The sequence below is a fragment of the Oncorhynchus mykiss genome, chromosome 10 (assembly GCF_057628025.1).
Source record: "Oncorhynchus mykiss isolate SJ-2025 chromosome 10, ASM5762802v1, whole genome shotgun sequence".
In the NCBI taxonomy this organism is placed as follows: Eukaryota; Metazoa; Chordata; class Actinopteri; order Salmoniformes; family Salmonidae; genus Oncorhynchus; species Oncorhynchus mykiss.
The window spans coordinates 1,579,104-1,603,422 of record NC_143031.1 but is presented as its reverse complement, the minus strand read 5'-3'; the positions used below and the strand labels follow the sequence as shown (position 1 = coordinate 1,603,422).

Genomic DNA, 24,319 nt, shown 5'->3' with positions numbered 1-24,319 from the left:
CTCTATCTCTACCTCTACTTTCAAATGTCAACCTCTATCTCTGTCTCTACCTCTACTTCAAAATCTCTATATCTATCTCTCTCTACCTTTATCTCTACCTCTTCGTCTTCCTCAACCTCTACCTCCAATTCTACCTCAACCTCCATATGTATCTCTACCTCTAAATCTACCTCTACCACTACCTCTACTCCCTCTATCCTGACCTCAACTTCTACCTCTAAATCTACCTCTACCACTACCTCTACAACTACGTCTATCCTGACCTCAACCTCTACCTATAAATCTACCTCTACCACTATCTCTACTACGTCTATCCTGACCTCTATCTCTACCTCTAAATCTACCTCCACCACTACCTCTATCTATATCTCTATACCTCTGCCTCAAAATATCTACCTCAACATCTCTAACCTCTATCTCTATCTCTACTTCAACATCTCTACCTCTATCTCTACCTCTACATCTCAACCTCAATCTCTATCTCTATCTCTATCTCTACCTCTACCTTTACCTCTCTACCTTTATCAACTCTACCTCTAAATCTACCACGACCACAACCTCTATCTCTAAATCTACCTCTACCGCAACCTCTATCTCGACTACGTCTATCCTGACATCTACCTCTTCCTCTACCTCTACCACAACCTCTATCTCTACTACGTCTATCCTGACCTCTACCTCTAAATCTACCACTACCTCTACCACAACCTCTATCTCTAAATCTACCTCTACCACTACCTCTATCTCTACTACGTCTATGCTGACCTCTACCTCTAAATATACCTCTACCTCTACCACAACCTCTATCTCTAAATCTACCTCTACCACTACCACTACTATGTCTATCCTGACCTCTACCTCTAAATCTACCTCTACCTCTACCTCTATCTCTAAATCTACCTCTACCACTACCACAACCTCTATCTCTACTACGTCTATCCTGACCTCTACCTCTAAATCTACCACTACCTCTACCACAACCTCTATCTCTAAATCTACCTCTACCACTACCACAACCTCTATCTCTACTACGTCTATCCCGACCTCTACCTCTAAATCTACCACGACCACAACCTCTATCTCTAAATCTACCTCTACCGCAACCTCTATCTTGACTACGTCTATCCTGACATCTACCTCTTCCTCTACCTCTACCACAACCTCTATCTCTACTACGTCTATCCTGACCTCTACCTCTAAATCTACCACTACCTCTACCACAACCTCTATCTCTAAATCTACCTCTACCACTACCACAACCTCTATCTCTACTACGTCTATCCCGACCTCTACCTCTAAATCTACCACGACCACAACCTCTATCTCTAAATCTACCTCTACCGCAACCTCTATCTCGACTACGTCTATCCTGACATCTACCTCTTCCTCTACCACAACCTCTATCTCTACTACGTCTATCCTGACCTCTACCTCTAAATCTACCACTACCTCTACCACAACCTCTATCTCTAAATCTACCTCTACCACTACTACAACCTCTATCTCTACTACGTCTATCCCGACCTCTACCTCTAAATCTACCACGACCACAACCTCTATCTCTAAATCTACCTCTACCGCAACCTCTATCTCGACTACGTCTATCCTGACATCTACCTCTTCCTCTACCACAACCTCTATCTCTACTACGTCTATCCTGACCTCTACCTCTAAATCTACCACTACCTCTACCACAACCTCTATCTCTAAATCTACCTCTACCACTACCTCTATCTCTACTACGTCTATCCTGACGTCTACCTCTAAATCTACCTCTACCTCTACCTCTATCTCTAAATCTACCTCTACCACTACCACAACCTCTATCTCTACTACGTCTATCCTGACCTCTACCTCTAAATCTACCACTACCTCTACCACAACCTCTATCTCTAAATCTACCTCTACCACTACCACAACCTCTATCTCTACTACGTCGATCCCGACCTCTACCTCTAAATCTACCACGACCACAACCTCTATCTCTAAATCTACCTCTACCGCAACCTCTATCTTGACTACGTCTATCCTGACATCTACCTCTTCCTCTACCTCTACCACTACCTCTATCTCTACTACGTCTATCCTGACGTCTACCTCTAAATCTACCTCTACCTCTACCTCTAAATCTACCTCTACCACTACCACAACCTCTATCTCTACTACGTCTATCCTGACCTCTACCTCTAAATCTACCACTACCTCTACCACAACCTCTATCTCTAAATCTACCTCTACCACTACCTCTATCTCTACTACGTCTATCCTGACGTCTACCTCTAAATCTACCTCTACCTCTACCTCTATCTCTAAATCTACCTCTACCACTACCACAACCTCTATCTCTACTACGTCTATCCTGACCTCTACCTCTAAATCTACCACTACCTCTACCACAACCTCTATCTCTAAATCTACCTCTACCACTACCACAACCTCTATCTCTACTACGTCGATCCCGACCTCTACCTCTAAATCTACCACGACCACAACCTCTATCTCTAAATCTACCTCTACCGCAACCTCTATCTTGACTACGTCTATCCTGACATCTACCTCTTCCTCTACCTCTACCACTACCTCTATCTCTACTACGTCTATCCTGACGTCTACCTCTAAATCTACCTCTACCTCTACCTCTAAATCTACCTCTACCACTACCACAACCTCTATCTCTACTACGTCTATCCTGACCTCTACCTCTAAATCTACCACTACCTCTACCACAACCTCTATCTCTAAATCTACCTCTACCACTAACCCAACCTCTATCTCTACTACGTCTATCCCGACCTCTACCTCTAAATCTACCACGACCACAACCTCTATCTCTAAATCTACCTCTACCGCAACCTCTATCTCGACTACGTCTATCCTGACATCTACCTCTTCCTCTACCACAACCTCTATCTCTACTACGTCTATCCTGACCTCTACCTCTAAATCTACCACTACCTCTACCACAACCTCTATCTCTAAATCTACCTCTACCACTACCTCTATCTCTACTACGTCTATCCTGACGTCTACCTCTAAATCTACCTCTACCTCTACCACAACCTCTTTCTCTAAATCTACCTCTACCACATCTATCCTGACCTCTACCTCTAAATCTATCTCTAGCTCTACCACAACCTCTATCTCTAAATCTACCACTACCACTACTACTACCTCTAAATCTATTACGTCTATCCTGACCTCTACCTCTAAATATACCTCTACCACAACCTCTATCTCTAAATCTACCTCTACCACGTCTATCCTGACCTCTACCTCTAAATCTACCTCTACCTCTACCACAACCTCTCTCTAAATCTACCTCTACCACTACCACTACTATGTCTATCCTGACCTCTACCTCTAAATCTACCTCTACCTCTACCTCTATCTCTATATTTACCTCTACCACTACCACAACCTCTATCTCTACTACGTCTATCCTGACCTCTACCTCTAAATCTACCACTACCTCTATCACAACCTCTACCTATAAATCTACCTCTACCACTATCTCTACTACGTCTATCCTGACCTCTATCTCTACCTCTAAATCTACCTCCACCACTACCTCTATCTATATCTCTATACCTCTGCCTCAAAATATCTACCTCAACATCTCTAACCTCTATCTCTATCTCTACTTCAACATCTCTACCTCTATCTCTACCTCTACTTCAACATCTCAACCTCTATCTCAATCTCTATCTCAATCTCAATCTCTATCTCTATCTCTATATCTATTTCTATCTCTACCTCTACCTCTACCTATCTACCTTTATCAACTCTAACTCTAAATCTACCACGACCACAACCTCTATCTCTAAATCTACCTCTACCGCAACCTCTATCTCGACTACGTCTATCCTGACATCTACCTCTTCCTCTACCTCTACCACAACCTCTATCTCTATTACGGTTATCCTGACCTCTACCTCTAAATCTACCACTACCTTCACCACAACCTCTATCTCTAAATCTTCCTCTACCACTACCACAACCTCTATCTCTACTACGTCTATCCCGACCTCTACCTCTAAATCTACCACGACCACAACCTCTATCTCTAAATCTACCTCTACCGCAACCTCTATCTCGACTACATCTATCCTGACATCTACCTCTTCCTCTACCTCTACCACAACCTATATCTCTACTACGTCTATCCTGACCTCTACCTCTAAATCTACCACTACCTCTACCACAACCTCTATCTCTAAATCTACCTCTACCACTACCACAACCTCTATCTCTACTACGTCTATCCTGACCTCTACCTCTACCTCTAAGTCTACCACAACCTCTACCTCTAAATCTACCTCTACCACTACCACAACCTCTATCTCTACTATGTCTATCCTGACCTCTACCTCTAAATCTACCACTACATCTACCACAACCTCTATCTCTAAATCTACCTCTACCACAACCTCTATCTCTACTATGTCTATCCTGACCTCTATCTCTAAATCTACCTCTACCACTACCACAACCTCTATCTCTACTACGTCTATCCTGACCTCTACCTCTAAATCTACCACTACCTCTACCACAACCTCTATCTCTAAATCTACCTCTACCACTACCACAACCTTTATCTCTACTACGTCTATCCTGACCTCTACCTCTAAATCTACCTCTACCACTACCTCTATCTCTAAATCTACCTCTACCACTACCACAACCTCTATCTCTACTAAACCTCTCTTGACCTCTACCTCTACCACAACCTCTCTCTCTACTACGTCTGTCCTGACATCTACCTCTACCTCTACCACAACCTCTATCTCTACTACGTCTATCCTGACCTCTACCTCTACCTCTAAATCTACCTCTACCACAACCTCTATCTCTAATACTTCTATCCTGACCTCTACCTCTAAATCTACCTATACCTCTACCGCTACCTCTACCTCAAAATCTACCTCTACCTCTACCACTATCTCTATATCGTCTATCCTGACCTCTACCTCTAAATCTACCTCTACCACTACCACAACCTCTATCTCTACCTCTAAATCTACCTCTACCACTATCTCTACTACTTCTATCCTGACCTCTATCTCTACCTCTAAATCTACATCTACCACCACATCTCTATACCTCCTACTCTACCTCTATCTCTGCCTCAAAATCTCTACCTCAACATCTCTAACCTCTATCTCTATCTCAACCTGTATCTCTAGCTCTACTTCAACATCTCAAACTCTATCTCTACCTCTACTTCAACATCTCTAACCTCTATATCTATCTCAACCTCTATCTCTACCTCTACTTCAACAACTCTAACCTCTATCTCAACCTCTACTTCAACATCTCAACATCTATCTCTATCCTCTATCTATATCTCTACCACAACCTCTACCTCTACTTCAAAATGTCAACCTCTATCTCTGTCTCTACCTCTACTTCAAAATCTCTATATCTATCTCTCTCTACCTTTATCTCTACCTCTTCGTCTTCCTCAACCTCTACCTCCAATTCTACCTCAACCTCCATATGTATCTCTACCTCTAAATCTACCTCTACCACTACCTCTACTCCCTCTATCCTGACCTCAACTTCTACCTCTAAATCTACCTCTACCACTACCTCTACAACTACGTCTATCCTGACCTCAACCTCTACCTATAAATCTACCTCTACCACTATCTCTACTACGTCTATCCTGACCTCTATCTCTACCTCTAAATCTACCTCCACCACTACCTCTATCTATATCTCTATACCTCTGCCTCAAAATATCTACCTCAACATCTCTAACCTCTATCTCTATCTCTACTTCAACATCTCTACCTCTATCTCTACCTCTACATCTCAACCTCTATCTCAATCTCTATCTCTATCTCTATCTCTACCTCTACCTCTACCTCTCTACCTTTATCAACTCTACCACGACCACAACCTCTATCTCTAAATCTACCTCTACCGCAACCTCTATCTCGACTACGTCTATCCTGACATCTACCTCTTCCTCTACCTCTACCACAACCTCTATCTCTACTACGTCTATCTTGACCTCTACCTCTAAATCTACCACTACCTCTACCACAACCTCTATCTCTAAATCTACCTCTACCACTACCTCTATCTCTACTACGTCTATCCTGACCTCTACCTCTAAATCTACCTCTACCTCTACCACAACCTCTATCTCTAAATCTACCTCTACCACTACCACTACTATGTCTATCCTGACCTCTACCTCTAAATCTACCTCTACCTCTACCTCTATCTCTAAATCTACCTCTACCACTACCACAACCTCTATCTCTACTACGTCTATCCTGACCTCTACCTCTAAATCTACCACTACCTCTACCACAACCTCTATCTCTAAATCTACCTCTACCACTACCACAACCTCTATCTCTACTACGTCTATCCCGACCTCTACCTCTAAATCTACCACGACCACAACCTCTATCTCTAAATCTACCTCTACCGCAACCTCTATCTTGACTACGTCTATCCTGACATCTACCTCTTCCTCTACCTCTACCACAACCTCTATCTCTACTACATCTATCCTGACCTCTACCTCTAAATCTACCACTACCTCTACCACAACCTCTATCTCTAAATCTACCTCTACCACTACCACAACCTCTATCTCTACTACGTCTATCCCGACCTCTACCTCTAAATCTACCACGACCACAACCTCTATCTCTAAATCTACCTCTACCGCAACCTCTATCTCGACTACGTCTATCCTGACATCTACCTCTTCCTCTACCACAACCTCTATCTCTACTACGTCTATCCTGAACTCTACCTCTAAATCTACCACTACCTCTACCACAACCTCTATCTCTAAATCTACCTCTACCACTACTACAACCTCTATCTCTACTACGTCTATCCCGACCTCTACCTCTAAATCTACCACGACCACAACCTCTATCTCTAAATCTACCTCTACCGCAACCTCTATCTCGACTACGTCTATCCTGACATCTACCTCTTCCTCTACCACAACCTCTATCTCTAAATCTACCTCTACCACTACCTCTATCTCTACTACGTCTATCCTGACGTCTACCTCTAAATCTACCTCTACCTCTACCTCTATCTCTAAATCTACCTCTACCACTACCACAACCTCTATCTCTACTACGTCTATCCTGACCTCTACCTCTAAATCTACCACTACCTCTACCACAACCTCTATCTCTAAATCTACCTCTACCACTACCACAACCTCTATCTCTACTACGTCTATCCCGACCTCTACCTCTAAATCTACCACGACCACAACCTCTATCTCTAAATCTACCTCTACCGCAACCTCTATCTTGACTACGTCTATCCTGACATCTACCTCTTCCTCTACCTCTACCACAACCTCTATCTCTACTACGTCTATCCTGACCTCTACCTCTAAATCTACCACTACCTCTACCACAACCTCTATCTCTAAATCTACCTCTACCACTACCACAACCTCTATCTCTACTACGTCTATCCCGACCTCTACCTCTAAATCTACCACGACCACAACCTCTATCTCTAAATCTACCTCTACCGCAACCTCTATCTCGACTACGTCTATCCTGACATCTACCTCTTCCTCTACCACAACCTCTATCTCTACTACGTCTATCCTGACCTCTACCTCTAAATCTACCACTACCTCTACCACAACCTCTATCTCTAAATCTACCTCTACCACTACCTCTATCTCTACTACGTCTATCCTGACGTCTACCTCTAAATCTACCACTACCACTACTACTACCTCTAAATCTATTACGTCTATCCTGACCTCTACCTCTAAATATACCTCTACCACAACCTCTATCTCTAAATCTACCTCTACCACGTCTATCCTGACCTCTACCTCTAAATCTACCTCTACCTCTACCACAACCTCTATCTCTAAATCTACCACTACCACTACCACTATCTCTACTACGTCTATCCTGACCTCTACCTCTAAATCTACCTCTACCTCTACCACAACCTCTCTCTAAATCTACCTCTACCACTACCACTACTATGTCTATCCTGACCTCTACCTCTAAATCTACCTCTACCTCTACCTCTATCTCTATATTTACCTCTACCACTACCACAACCTCTATCTCTACTACGTCTATCCTGACCTCTACCTCTAAATCTACCACTACCTCTATCACAACCTCTACCTATAAATCTACCTCTACCACTATCTCTACTACGTCTATCCTGACCTCTATCTCTACCTCTAAATCTACCTCCACCACTACCTCTATCTATATCTCTATACCTCTGCCTCAAAATATCTACCTCAACATCTCTAACCTCTATCTCTATCTCTACTTCAACATCTCTACCTCTATCTCTACCTCTACTTCAACATCTCAACCTCTATCTCAATCTCTATCTCAATCTCAATCTCTATCTCTATCTCTATTTCTATCTCTACCTCTACCTCTACCTATCTATCTTTATCAACTCTAACTCTAAATCTACCACGACCACAACCTCTATCTCTAAATCTACCTCTACCGCAACCTCTATCTCGACTACGTCTATCCTGACATCTACCTCTTCCTCTACCTCTACCACAACCTCTATCTCTATTACGTCTATCCTGACCTCTACCTCTAAATCTACCACTACCTTCACCACAACCTCTATCTCTAAATCTTCCTCTACCACTACCACAACCTCTATCTCTACTACGTCTATCCCGACCTCTACCTCTAAATCTACCACGACCACAACCTCTATCTCTAAATCTACCTCTACCGCAACCTCTATCTCGACTACATCTATCCTGACATCTACCTCTTCCTCTACCTCTACCACAACCTATATCTCTACTACGTCTATCCTGACCTCTACCTCTAAATCTACCACTACCTCTACCACAACCTCTATCTCTAAATCTACCTCTACCACTACCACAACCTCTATCTCTACTACGTCTATCCTGACGTCTACCTCTAAATCTACCTCTACCTCTACCACAACCTCTTTCTCTAAATCTACCTCTACCACATCTATCCTGACCTCTACCTCTAAATCTATCTCTAGCTCTACCACAACCTCTATCTCTAAATCTACCACTACCACTACTACTACCTCTAAATCTATTATGTCTATCCTGACCTCTACCTCTAAATATACCTCTACCACAACCTCTATCTCTAAATCTACCTCTACCACGTCTATCCTGACCTCTACCTCTAAATCTACCTCTACCTCTACCACAGCCTCTATCTCTAAATCTACCACTACCACTACCACTATCTCTACTACGTCTATCCTGACCTCTACCTCTAAATCTACCTCTACCTCTACCACAACCTCTCTCTAAATCTACCTCTACCACTACCACTACTATGTCTATCCTGACCTCTACCTCTAAATCTACCTCTACCTCTACCTCTATCTCTATATTTACCTCTACCACTACCACAACCTCTATCTCTACTACGTCTATCCTGATCTCTACCTCTAAATCTACCACTACCTCTATCACAACCTCTACCTATAAATCTACCTCTACCACTATCTCTACTACGTCTATCCTGACCTCTATCTCTACCTCTAAATCTACCTCCACCACTACCTCTATCTATATCTCTATACCTCTGCCTCAAAATATCTACCTCAACATCTCTAACCTCTATCTCTATCTCTACTTCAACATCTCTACCTCTATCTCTACCTCTACTTCAACATCTCAACCTCTATCTCAATCTCTATCTCAATCTCAATCTCTATCTCTATCTCTATTTCTATCTCTACCTCTACCTCTACCTATCTATCTTTATCAACTCTAACTCTAAATCTACCACGACCACAACCTCTATCTCTAAATCTACCTCTACCGCAACCTCTATCTCGACTACATCTATCCTGACATCTACCTCTTCCTCTACCTCTACCACAACCTATATCTCTACTACGTCTATCCTGACCTCTACCTCTAAATCTACCACTACCTCTACCACAACCTCTATCTCTAAATCTACCTCTACCACTACCACAACCTCTATCTCTACTACGTCTATCCTGACGTCTACCTCTAAATCTACCTCTACCTCTACCACAACCTCTTTCTCTAAATCTACCTCTACCACATCTATCCTGACCTCTACCTCTAAATCTATCTCTAGCTCTACCACAACCTCTATCTCTAAATCTACCACTACCACTACTACTACCTCTAAATCTATTACGTCTATCCTGACCTCTACCTCTAAATATACCTCTACCACAACCTCTATCTCTAAATCTACCTCTACCACGTCTATCCTGACCTCTACCTCTAAATCTACCTCTACCTCTACCACAGCCTCTATCTCTAAATCTACCACTACCACTACCACTATCTCTACTACGTCTATCCTGACCTCTACCTCTAAATCTACCTCTACCTCTACCACAACCTCTCTCTAAATCTACCTCTACCACTACCACTACTATGTCTATCCTGACCTCTACCTCTAAATCTACCTCTACCTCTACCTCTATCTCTATATTTACCTCTACCACTACCACAACCTCTATCTCTACTACGTCTATCCTGACCTCTACCTCTAAATCTACCACTACCTCTATCACAACCTCTACCTATAAATCTACCTCTACCACTATCTCTACTACGTCTATCCTGACCTCTATCTCTACCTCTAAATCTACCTCCACCACTACCTCTATCTATATCTCTATACCTCTGCCTCAAAATATCTACCTCAACATCTCTAACCTCTATCTCTATCTCTACTTCAACATCTCTACCTCTATCTCTACCTCTACTTCAACATCTCAACCTCTATCTCAATCTCTATCTCAATCTCAATCTCTATCTCTATCTCTATTTCTATCTCTACCTCTACCTCTACCTATCTATCTTTATCAACTCTAACTCTAAATCTACCACGACCACAACCTCTATCTCTAAATCTACCTCTACCGCAACCTCTATCTCGACTACGTCTATCCTGACATCTACCTCTTCCTCTACCTCTACCACAACCTCTATCTCTATTACGTCTATCCTGACCTCTACCTCTAAATCTACCACTACCTTCACCACAACCTCTATCTCTAAATCTTCCTCTACCACTACCACAACCTCTATCTCTACTACGTCTATCCCGACCTCTACCTCTAAATCTACCACGACCACAACCTCTATCTCTAAATCTACCTCTACCGCAACCTCTATCTCGACTACATCTATCCTGACATCTACCTCTTCCTCTACCTCTACCACAACCTATATCTCTACTACGTCTATCCTGACCTCTACCTCTAAATCTACCACTACCTCTACCACAACCTCTATCTCTAAATCTACCTCTACCACTACCACAACCTCTATCTCTACTACGTCTATCCTGACGTCTACCTCTAAATCTACCTCTACCTCTACCACAACCTCTTTCTCTAAATCTACCTCTACCACATCTATCCTGACCTCTACCTCTAAATCTATCTCTAGCTCTACCACAACCTCTATCTCTAAATCTACCACTACCACTACTACTACCTCTAAATCTATTACGTCTATCCTGACCTCTACCTCTAAATATACCTCTACCACAACCTCTATCTCTAAATCTACCTCTACCACGTCTATCCTGACCTCTACCTCTAAATCTACCTCTACCTCTACCACAGCCTCTATCTCTAAATCTACCACTACCACTACCACTATCTCTACTACGTCTATCCTGACCTCTACCTCTAAATCTACCTCTACCTCTACCACAACCTCTCTCTAAATCTACCTCTACCACTACCACTACTATGTCTATCCTGACCTCTACCTCTAAATCTACCTCTACCTCTACCTCTATCTCTATATTTACCTCTACCACTACCACAACCTCTATCTCTACTACGTCTATCCTGACCTCTACCTCTAAATCTACCACTACCTCTATCACAACCTCTACCTATAAATCTACCTCTACCACTATCTCTACTACGTCTATCCTGACCTCTATCTCTACCTCTAAATCTACCTCCACCACTACCTCTATCTATATCTCTATACCTCTGCCTCAAAATATCTACCTCAACATCTCTAACCTCTATCTCTATCTCTACTTCAACATCTCTACCTCTATCTCTACCTCTACTTCAACATCTCAACCTCTATCTCAATCTCTATCTCAATCTCAATCTCTATCTCTATCTCTATTTCTATCTCTACCTCTACCTCTACCTATCTATCTTTATCAACTCTAACTCTAAATCTACCACGACCACAACCTCTATCTCTAAATCTACCTCTACCGCAACCTCTATCTCGACTACGTCTATCCTGACATCTACCTCTTCCTCTACCTCTACCACAACCTCTATCTCTATTACGTCTATCCTGACCTCTACCTCTAAATCTACCACTACCTTCACCACAACCTCTATCTCTAAATCTTCCTCTACCACTACCACAACCTCTATCTCTACTACGTCTATCCCGACCTCTACCTCTAAATCTACCACGACCACAACCTCTATCTCTAAATCTACCTCTACCGCAACCTCTATCTCGACTACATCTATCCTGACATCTACCTCTTCCTCTACCTCTACCACAACCTATATCTCTACTACGTCTATCCTGACCTCTACCTCTAAATCTACCACTACCTCTACCACAACCTCTATCTCTAAATCTACCTCTACCACTACCACAACCTCTATCTCTACTACGTCTATCCTGACGTCTACCTCTAAATCTACCTCTACCTCTACCACAACCTCTTTCTCTAAATCTACCTCTACCACATCTATCCTGACCTCTACCTCTAAATCTATCTCTAGCTCTACCACAACCTCTATCTCTAAATCTACCACTACCACTACTACTACCTCTAAATCTATTACGTCTATCCTGACCTCTACCTCTAAATATACCTCTACCACAACCTCTATCTCTAAATCTACCTCTACCACGTCTATCCTGACCTCTACCTCTAAATCTACCTCTACCTCTACCACAGCCTCTATCTCTAAATCTACCACTACCACTACCACTATCTCTACTACGTCTATCCTGACCTCTACCTCTAAATCTACCTCTACCTCTACCACAACCTCTCTCTAAATCTACCTCTACCACTACCACTACTATGTCTATCCTGACCTCTACCTCTAAATCTACCTCTACCTCTACCTCTATCTCTATATTTACCTCTACCACTACCACAACCTCTATCTCTACTACGTCTATCCTGACCTCTACCTCTAAATCTACAACTACCTCTATCACAACCTCTACCTATAAATCTACCTCTACCACTATCTCTACTACGTCTATCCTGACCTCTATCTCTACCTCTAAATCTACCTCCACCACTACCTCTATCTATATCTCTATACCTCTGCCTCAAAATATCTACCTCAACATCTCTAACCTCTATCTCTATCTCTACTTCAACATCTCTACCTCTATCTCTACCTCTACTTCAACATCTCAACCTCTATCTCAATCTCTATCTCAATCTCAATCTCTATCTCTATCTCTATCTCTATTTCTATCTCTATCTCTACCTATCTACCTTTATCAACTCTAACTCTAAATCTACCACGACCACAACCTCTATCTCTAAATCTACCTCTACCGCAACCTCTATCTCGACTACGTCTATCCTGACATCTACCTCTTCCTCTACCTCTACCACAACCTCTATCTCTATTACGTCTATCCTGACCTCTACCTCTAAATCTACCACTACCTTCACCACAACCTCTATCTCTAAATCTTCCTCTACCACTACCACAACCTCTATCTCTACTACGTCTATCCCGACCTCTACCTCTAAATCTACCACGACCACAACCTCTATCTCTAAATCCACCTCTACCGCAACCTCTATCTCGACTACATCTATTCTGACATCTACCTCTTCCTCTACCTCTACCACAACCTATATCTCTACTACGTCTATCCTGACCTCTACCTCTAAATCTACCACTACCTCTACCACAACCTCTATCTCTAAATCTACCTCTACCACTACCACAACCTCTATCTCTACTACGTCTATCCTGACCTCTACCTCTACCTCTAAGTCTACCACAACCTCTACCTCTAAATCTACCTCTACCACTACCACAACCTCTATCTCTACTATGTCTATCCTGACCTCTACCTCTAAATCTACCATTACATCTACCACAACCTCTATCTCTAAATCTACCTCTACCACAACCTCTATCTCTACTATGTCTATCCTGACCTCTATCTCTAAATCTACCTCTACCACTACCACAACCTCTATCTCTACTACGTCTATCCTGACCTCTACCTCTAAATCTACCACTACCTCTACCACAACCTCTATCTCTAAATCTACCTCTACCACTACCACAACCTTTATCTCTACTACGTCTATCCTGACCTCTACCTCTAAATCTACCTCTACCACTACCTCTATCTCTAAATCTACCTCTACCACTACCACAACCTCTATCTCTACTAAACCTCTCTTGACCTCTACCTCTACCACAACCTCTCTCTCTACTACGTCTGTCCTGACATCTACCTCTACCTCTACCACAACCTCTATCTCTACTACGTCTATCCTGACCTCTACCTCTACCTCTAAATCTACCTCTACCACAACCTCTATCTCTAATACTTCTATCCTGACCTCTACCTCTAAATCTACCTATACCTCTACCGCTACCTCTATCTCAAAATCTACCTCTACCTCTACCACAACCTCTATCTCTATATCGTCTATCCTGACCTCTACCTCTAAATCTACCTCTACCACTACCACAACCTCTATCTCTACCTCTAAATCTACCTCTACCACTATCTCTACTACTTCTATCCTGACCTCTATCTCTACCTCTAAATCTACATCTACCACCACATCTCTATACCTCCTACTCTACCTCTATCTCTGCCTCAAAATCTCTACCTCAACATCTCTAACCTCTATCTCTATCTCAACCTGTATCTCTAGCTCTACTTCAACATCTCAAACTCTATCTCTACCTCTACTTCAACATCTCTAACCTCTATATCTATCTCAACCTCTATCTCTACCTCTACTTCAACAACTCTAACCTCTATCTCAACCTCTACTTCAACATCTCAACCTCTATCTCAACCTCTATCTCTACCTCTACTTCAACAACTCTAACCTCTATCTCAACCTCTACTTCAACATCTCAACATCTATCTCTATCCTCTATCTATATCTCTACCACAACCTCTACCTCTACTTCAAAATGTCAACCTCTATCTCTGTCTCTACCTCTACTTCAAAATCTCTATATCTATCTCTCTCTACCTTTATCTCTACCTCTTCGTCTTCCTCAACCTCTACCTCCAATTCTACCTCAACCTCCATATGTATCTCTACCTCTAAATCTACCTCTACCACTACCTCTACTCCCTCTATCCTGACCTCAACTTCTACCTCTAAATCTACCTCTACCACTACCTCTACAACTACGTCTATCCTGACCTCAACCTCTACCTATAAATCTACCTCTACCACTATCTCTACTACGTCTATCCTGACCTCTATCTCTACCTCTAAATCTACCTCCACCACTACCTCTATCTATATCTCTATACCTCTGCCTCAAAATATCTACCTCAACATCTCTAACCTCTATCTCTATCTCTACTTCAACATCTCTACCTCTATCTCTACCTCTACATCTCAACCTCTATCTCAATCTCTATCTCTATCTCTATCTCTACCTCTACCTCTACCTCTCTACCTTTATCAACTCTACCTCTAAATCTACCACGACCACAACCTCTATCTCTAAATCTACCTCTACCGCAACCTCTATCTCGACTACGTCTATCCTGACATCTACCTCTTCCTCTACCTCTACCACAACCTATATCTCTACTACGTCTATCCTGACCTCTACCTCTAAATCTACCACTACCTCTACCACAACCTCTATCTCTAAATCTACCTCTACCACTACCTCTATCTCTACTACGTCTATCCTGACCTCTACCTCTAAATCTACCTCTACCTCTACCACAACCTCTATCTCTAAATCTACCTCTACCACTACCACTACTATGTCTATCCTGACCTCTACCTCTAAATCTACCTCTACCTCTACCTCTATCTCTAAATCTACCTCTACCACTACCACAACCTCTATCTCTACTACGTCTATCCTGACCTCTACCTCTAAATCTACCACTACCTCTACCACAACCTCTATCTCTAAATCTACCTCTACCACTACCACAACCTCTATCTCTACTACGTCTATCCCGACCTCTACCTCTAAATCTACCACGACCACAACCTCTATCTCTAAATCTACCTCTACCGCAACCTCTATCTTGACTACGTCTATCCTGACATCTACCTCTTCCTCTACCTCTACCACAACCTCTATCTCTACTACGTCTATCCTGACCTCTACCTCTAAATCTACCACTACCTCTACCACAACCTCTATCTCTAAATCTACTTCTACCACTACCACAACCTCTATCTCTACTACGTCTATCCCGACCTCTACCTCTAAATCTACCACGACCACAACCTCTATCTCTAAATCTACCTCTACCGCAACCTCTATCTCGACTACGTCTATCCTGACATCTACCTCTTCCTCTACCACAACCTCTATCTCTACTACGTCTATCCTGACCTCTACCTCTAAATCTACCACTACCTCTACCACAACCTCTATCTCTAAATCTACCTCTACCACTACTACAACCTCTATCTCTACTACGTCTATCCCGACCTCTACCTCTAAATCTACCACGACCACAACCTCTATCTCTAAATCTACCTCTACCGCAACCTCTATCTCGACTACGTCTATCCTGACATCTACCTCTTCCTCTACCACAACCTCTATCTCTACTACGTCTATCCTGACCTCTACCTCTAAATCTACCACTACCTCTACCACAACCTCTATCTCTAAATCTACCTCTACCACTACCTCTATCTCTACTACGTCTATCCTGACGTCTACCTCTAAATCTACCTCTACCTCTACCTCTATCTCTAAATCTACCTCTACCACTACCACAACCTCTATCTCTACTACGTCTATCCTGACCTCTACCTCTAAATCTACCACTACCTCTACCACAACCTCTATCTCTAAATCTACCTCTACCACTACCACAACCTCTATCTCTACTACGTCTATCCCGACCTCTACCTCTAAATCTACCACGACCACAACCTCGATCTCTAAATCTACCTCTACCGCAACCTCTATCTTGACTACGTCTATCCTGACATCTACCTCTTCCTCTACCTCTACCACAACCTCTATCTCTACTACGTCTATCCTGACCTCTACCTCTAAATCTACCACTACCTCTACCACAACCTCTATCTCTAAATCTACCTCTACCACTACCACAACCTCTATCTCTACTACGTCTATCCCGACCTCTACCTCTAAATCTACCACGACCACAACCTCTATCTCTAAATCTACCTCTACCGCAACCTCTATCTCGACTACGTCTATCCTGACATCTACCTCTTCCTCTACCACAACCTCTATCTCTACTACGTCTATCCTGACCTCTACCTCTAAATCTACCACTACCTCTACCACAACCTCTATCTCTAAATCTACCTCTACCACTACCTCTATCTCTACTATGTCTATCCTGACGTCTACCTCTAAATCTACCTCTACCTCTACCACAACCTCTTTCTCTAAATCTACCTCTACCACATCTATCCTGACCTCTACCTCTAAATCTATCTCTAGCTCTACCACAACCTCTATCTCTAAATCTACCACTACCACTACTACTACCTCTAAATCTATTACGTCTATCCTGACCTCTACCTCTAAATATACCTCTACCACAACCTCTATCTCTAAATCTACCTCTACCACGTCTATCCTGACCTCTACCTCTAAATCTACCTCTACCTCTACCACAACCTCTATCTCTAAATCTACCACTACCACTACCACTATCTCTACTACGTCTATCCTGACCTCTACCTCTAAATCTACCTCTACCTCTACCACAACCTCTCTCTAAATCTACCTCTACCACTACCACTACTATGTCTATCCTGACCTGTACCTCTAAATCTACCTCTACCTCTACCTCTATCTCTATATTTACCTCTACCACTACCACAACCTCTATCTCTACTACGTCTATCCTGACCTCTACCTCTAAATCTACCACTACCTCTATCACAACCTCTACCTATAAATCTACCTCTACCACTATCTCTACTACGTCTATCCTGACCTCTATCTCTACCTCTAAATCTACCTCCACCACTACCTCTATCTATATCTCTATACCTCTGCCTCAAAATATCTACCTCAACATCTCTAACCTCTATCTCTATCTCTACTTCAACATCTCTACCTCTATCTCTACCTCTACTTCAACATCTCAACCTCTATCTCAATCTCTATCTCAATCTCAATCTCTATCTCTATCTCTATTTCTATCTCTACCTCTACCTCTACCTATCTACCTTTATCAACTCTAACTCTAAATCTACCACGACCACAACCTCTATCTCTAAATCTACCTCTACCGCAACCTCTATCTCGACTACGTCTATCCTGACATCTACCTCTTCCTCTACCTCTACCACAACCTCTATCTCTATTACGTCTATCCTGACCTCTACCTCTAAATCTACCACTACCTTCACCACAACCTCTATCTCTAAATCTTCCTCTACCACTACCACAACCTCTATCTCTACTACGTCTATCCCGACCTCTACCAATAAATCTACCACGACCACAACCTCTATCTCTAAATCTACCTCTACCGCAACCTCTATCTCGACTACATCTATCCTGACATCTACCTCTTCCTCTACCTCTACCACAATCTCTATCTCTATTACGTCTATCCTGACCTCTACCTCTAAATCTACCACTACCTCTACCACAACCTCTATCTCTAAATCTACCTCTACCACTACCACAACCTCTATCTCTACTACGTCTATCCTGACCTCTACCTCTACCTCTAAGTCTACCACAACCTCTACCTCTAAATCTACCTCTACCACTACCACAACCTCTATCTCTACTATGTCTATCCTGACCTCTACCTCTAAATCTACCACTACATCTACCACAACCTCTATCTCTAAATCTACCTCTACCACAACCTCTATCTCTACTATGTCTATCCTGACCTCTATCTCTAAATCTACCTCTACCACTACCACAACCTCTATCTCTACTACGTCTATCCTGACCTCTACCTCTAAATCTACCACTACCTCTACCACAACCTCTATCTCTAAATCTACCTCTACCACTACCACAACCTTTATCTCTACTACGTCTATCCTGACCTCTACCTCTAAATCTACCTCTACCACTACCTCTATCTCTAAATCTACCTCTACCACTACCACAACCTCTATCTCTACTAAACCTCTCTTGACCTCTACCTCTACCACAACCTCTCTCTCTACTACGTCTGTCCTGACATCTACCTCTACCTCTACCACAACCTCTATCTCTACTACGTCTATCCTGACCTCTACCTCTACCTCTAAATCTACCTCTACCACAACCTCTATCTCTAATACTTCTATCCTGACCTCTACCTCTAAATCTACCTATACCTCTACCGCTACCTCTACCTCAAAATCTACCTCTACCTCTACCACAACCTCTATCTCTATATCGTCTATCCTGACCTCTACCTCTAAATCTACCTCTACCACTACCACAACCTCTATCTCTACCTCTAAATCTACCTCTACCACTATCTCTACTACTTCTATCCTGACCTCTATCTCTACCTCTAAATCTACATCTACCACCACATCTCTATACCTCCTACTCTACCTCTATCTCTGCCTCAAAATCTCTACCTCAACATCTCTAACCTCTATCTCTATCTCAACCTGTATCTCTAGCTCTACTTCAACATCTCAAACTCTATCTCTACCTCTACTTCAACATCTCTAACCTCTATATCTATCTCAACCTCTATCTCTACCTCTACTTCAACAACTCTAACCTCTATCGCAACCTCTACTTCAACATCTCAACCTCTATCTCAACCTCTATCTCTACCTCTACTTCAACAACTCTAACCTCTATCTCAACCTCTACTTCAACATCTCAACATCTATCTCTATCCTCTATCTATATCTCTACCACAACCTCTACCTCTACTTCAAAATGTCAACCTCTATCTCTGTCTCTACCTCTACTTCAAAATCTCTATCTCTCTCTACCTTTATCTCTACCTCTTCGTCTTCCTCAACCTCTACCTCCAATTCTACCTCAACCTCCATATGTATCTCTACCTCTAAATCTACCTCTACCACTACCTCTACTCCCTCTATCCTGACCTCAACTTCTACCTCTAAATCTACCTCTACCACTACCTCTACAACTACGTCTATCCTGACCTCAACCTCTACCTATAAATCTACCTCTACCACTATCTCTACTACGTCTATCCTGACCTCTATCTCTACCTCTAAATCTACCTCCACCACTACCTCTATCTATATCTCTATACCTCTGCCTCAAAATATCTACCTCAACATCTCTAACCTCTATCTCTATCTCTATTTCAACATCTCTACCTCTATCTCTACCTCTACTTCAACATCTCAACCTCTATCTCAATCTCAATCTCTATCTCTATCTCTACCTCTACCTCTACCTCTCTACCTTTATCTCTACCTCTTCGTCTTCCTCAACCTCTATTTCTACCTCCAATTCTACCTCAACCTCATCCTCCATCTGTATTTCTACCTCTAACTCAACATCTCTGCCTCTTTTTCTATCTGTACCTCTATCTCTACCTGAACATTTCTACCTCTACCACTATCTCTATCTCTAATGACTTTTTCATTGGCAAGATTAACACACTTAGGGATGACATGCCAGCAACAAACACTGACACTACACATCCAAGTATATCTGACCAAATTATGAAAGACAGGAATTGTACTTTTCCATAGAGTCAGTGTGGAAGAGGTGAAAAAATGTTGTTGTCTATCAACACTGACAAGCCACCAGTCTTACAATCTAGATGGAAAATGACTGGGTATAATAAACAGATGATATTGCCACTCCTATTTGCCTCATCTTTAATTTAAGCCTACTAGAGAGCGTGTTCCCTCAGGCCTGGAGGGAAGCTAAAGTCATTCCGCTACCCAAGAATAGTAAAGCCCCCATTACTGTCTAAAATAACCACCCAATCAGTCTGTTACCAACCCTTGGTAAACTTCTGGAAAAAAAATCTATTTGATCAAATACAATGCTATTTCACACGAAACAAATCGACAACAGAATTTCAGCACGATTATAGGGAAGGACATTCAACAAGCACAGCACTTACACAAATGACTGATGATTGGCTGAGAGAAATTGATGATAAAATAATTGTGGGGGTTATGTTGTTAGACTTCAGTGCAGCTTTTGAAATGATTGATCATAGTCTGCTGCTGGAAAAATGTGTGTGTTATGGCTTTACACCCCCTGCTATAATGTGGATAAAGAGTCACTTGTCTAACAGAACACAGAGGGTGTTCTTTAATGGAAGCCGATCAAATATAATCCAGTTAGAATCAGGAGTTCCCCAGGATAGCTGTTTAGGCCTCTTGCTTTTTAACATTTTTACTAACGACTTGCCACTGATTTTGAGTAAAGCCAGAGCGTCTATGTATGCGGATGACTCAACACTATACACGTCAGCTGCTGAAATGACTGCAACACTCAACAAAGAGCTGCAGTTAGTTTCAGAGTGGGTGGCAAAGAATAAGTTAGCCCTAAATATTTATACAACTAAAAGCATTGAATTTGGAACAAAACACTCACTAAACCCTAAAACTCAACTAAATCTTGTAATAAATAATGTGCAAATTCAGCAAGTTGAGATGACTAAACTGCTTGGAGTAACACTAGATTATAAACTGTCATAATCAAAACATATTGATGCAGTAGTAGCTAAGATGGGGAGAAGTCTGTCTATAATAAAGCGCTACTCTGCCTTCTTAACAACACTATCAACAAGGCAGGTCCTACAGGCTCTAGTTTTGTCGCACCTGGACTACTGTTCAGTCGTGTGGTCAGGTGCCACAAAAAAGGACTTCGGAAAATTGCAATTGGCTGAGAACAGGGCAACACGGCTGGCCGTTGGATGTACACAGAGAACTAATATTAATAATATGCATGTCAATCTCTCCTGGCTCAAAGTGGCAGAGAGATTGACTTCATCACTACTGTTATTTATGAGAGGTATTGACATGTTGAATGCACCGAGCGGTCTGTTTGAACTACTGGCACACAGCTCGGACACATATGCATACCCCACAAGACATGCCAGCAGAGGTCTCTTCACAGTCCCCAAGTCCAGAACAGACTATGGGAGGCACACAGTACTACACAGGGCCATGTCTATATGGAACTCTATTCCACATCAAGTAACTGATGCAACCGCCATCAATTAAAGACAGTACTATACAGCCATCTTTATCGACCTGGCAAAGGCTTTCGACTCTGTCAATCACTGTATTCTTATCGGCAGACTCAACAGCCTTGGTTTCACTAATGACTGCCTCGCTTGGTTCACTAACTACTTGTCAGACAGAGTTCAGTGTGTCAAATCGGAGGGCCTGTTGTCCGGACCTCTGGCAGTCTCTATGGGGGTACCACAGGGTTCAATTCTCGAGCCGACTCGTTTCTCTGTATATATCAACGATGTTACGGGTGATTCCCTGATCCACCTCTACGCAGACGACACCATTCTGTATACATCTGGCCCTTCTTTGGACACTGTGTTAACTAACCTCCAAACGATATTCAATGCCGTACAACACTCCTTCCATGGCCTCCAACTGCTCTTAAACACTAGTAAAACCAAATACATGCTTTTCAACCGTTCGCTGCCCGCATCCGCCCGCCCGACTAGCATCACTACTCTGGACGGTTCAGAAATAGAATATGTGGACAACGACGAACACCTAGGTGTCTGGCTAGACTGTAAATTAGCAATGTAGATATGTGGTAGTGGTGGAGTGTGGCCTGAGGGAACACAGTGTGTTGTGAAATCTGTAAATGTATTGTAATGTTTTAAAATTGTATAATCAGCTTTAATTTTGCTGGACCCCAGGAAGAGTAGCTGCTACCTTGGTAGGTACTAATGGGGATCCATAATAAACCCCAGGAAGAGTAGCTGCTGCTTTGGCAGGAACTAATGGGGATCCATAATTAACCCCAGGAAGAGTAGCTGCTGCCTTGGCAGGAACTAATGGGGATCCATAATTAACCCCAGCGAGAGTAGCTGCTGCCTTGGCAGGAACTAATGGGGATCCATAATAAACCCAAGGAAGAGTAGCTGCTGCTTTGGCAGGAACTAACGGGGATCCATAATAAATACATATACGTCCATCTCCATCACTACCTCCACCTTAATCTCTAGCTTTACATCTACCTCTACCTCCATCTCTACCTCCACCTTAATATCTAGCTCTACATCTACCTCCATCTCTATCACTACCTCCACCTTAATCTCTAGCTCTACATATATCTCCATCTCTATCACTACCTCCACCTTAATCTCTAGCTCTACATCTACCTCTACCTCCATCTCTATCACTACCTCCACCTTAATCTCTAGCTCTACATCTACCTCCATCTCTATCACTACCTCCACCTTAATCTCTAGCTCTACATCTACCTCTACCACCATCTCTATCACTACCTCCAACTGAATCTCTAGCTCTACCTCCATCTCTCTATCTCTATTACTACCTCAGTCTTTATTTGACACTGATCTAGTGTGTGACAACTGATTGTGATTGCGTGAGGTGTGTGTGTGCTCTACATCTACCTCTATCTCTATCACTACCTCCACCTTAATCTCTAGCTCTACCTCTACCTCCATCTCTATCACTACCTCCAACTTAATCTCTAGCTCTACCTCTACCTCTCTATCTCTCTATCTCTATTACTACCTCAGTCTTTATTTGACACTGATCTAGTGTGTGACAACTCTGTGATTGTGTGACGTGTGTGTGTGCTCCACCTGTCAGGTTTGTGGGTAGGTCTCTTCATCTGTGTCATCCTCCAGACTGGGTTCTTCATCGTCATCATCTTCAAACTCAACTGGCAGCTTGTTGCCAAGGAGGTAGGGTACCCTGACCTCCCTGTTTGTCTGTCTGTCTGTCTGTCTGTCTGTCTGTCTGTCTGTCTGTCTGTCTGTCTGTCTGTCTGTCTGTTCTTCTCTTGTTGTTGGTATTGTCTGTCTGTCTCTGTCTGTCTGTCTGTCTGTCTGTCTGTCTGTCTGCCTGCCTGCCTGTCTGTTCTTCTCTTGTTGTTGGTATTGTCTGTCTGTCTGTCTGTCTGTCTGTCTGTCTGTCTGTCTGTC

At 42.6% G+C, this 24,319-nt stretch overlaps 1 protein-coding gene across 1 annotated transcript in view; it reads left to right on the top strand.

Moving 5' to 3' along the window:
- LOC110534810 (multidrug and toxin extrusion protein 1) overlaps window positions 1-24,319 on the top strand; it is a 69,589-nt gene that overhangs the window by 41,195 nt on the left and 4,075 nt on the right. The window contains exon 15 of the mRNA XM_036989479.2: window positions 23,985-24,079. Within this exon, the coding sequence (XP_036845374.2) occupies window positions 23,985-24,079 (95 nt within the window). The remainder of the gene's footprint in view (window positions 1-23,984; window positions 24,080-24,319) is intronic.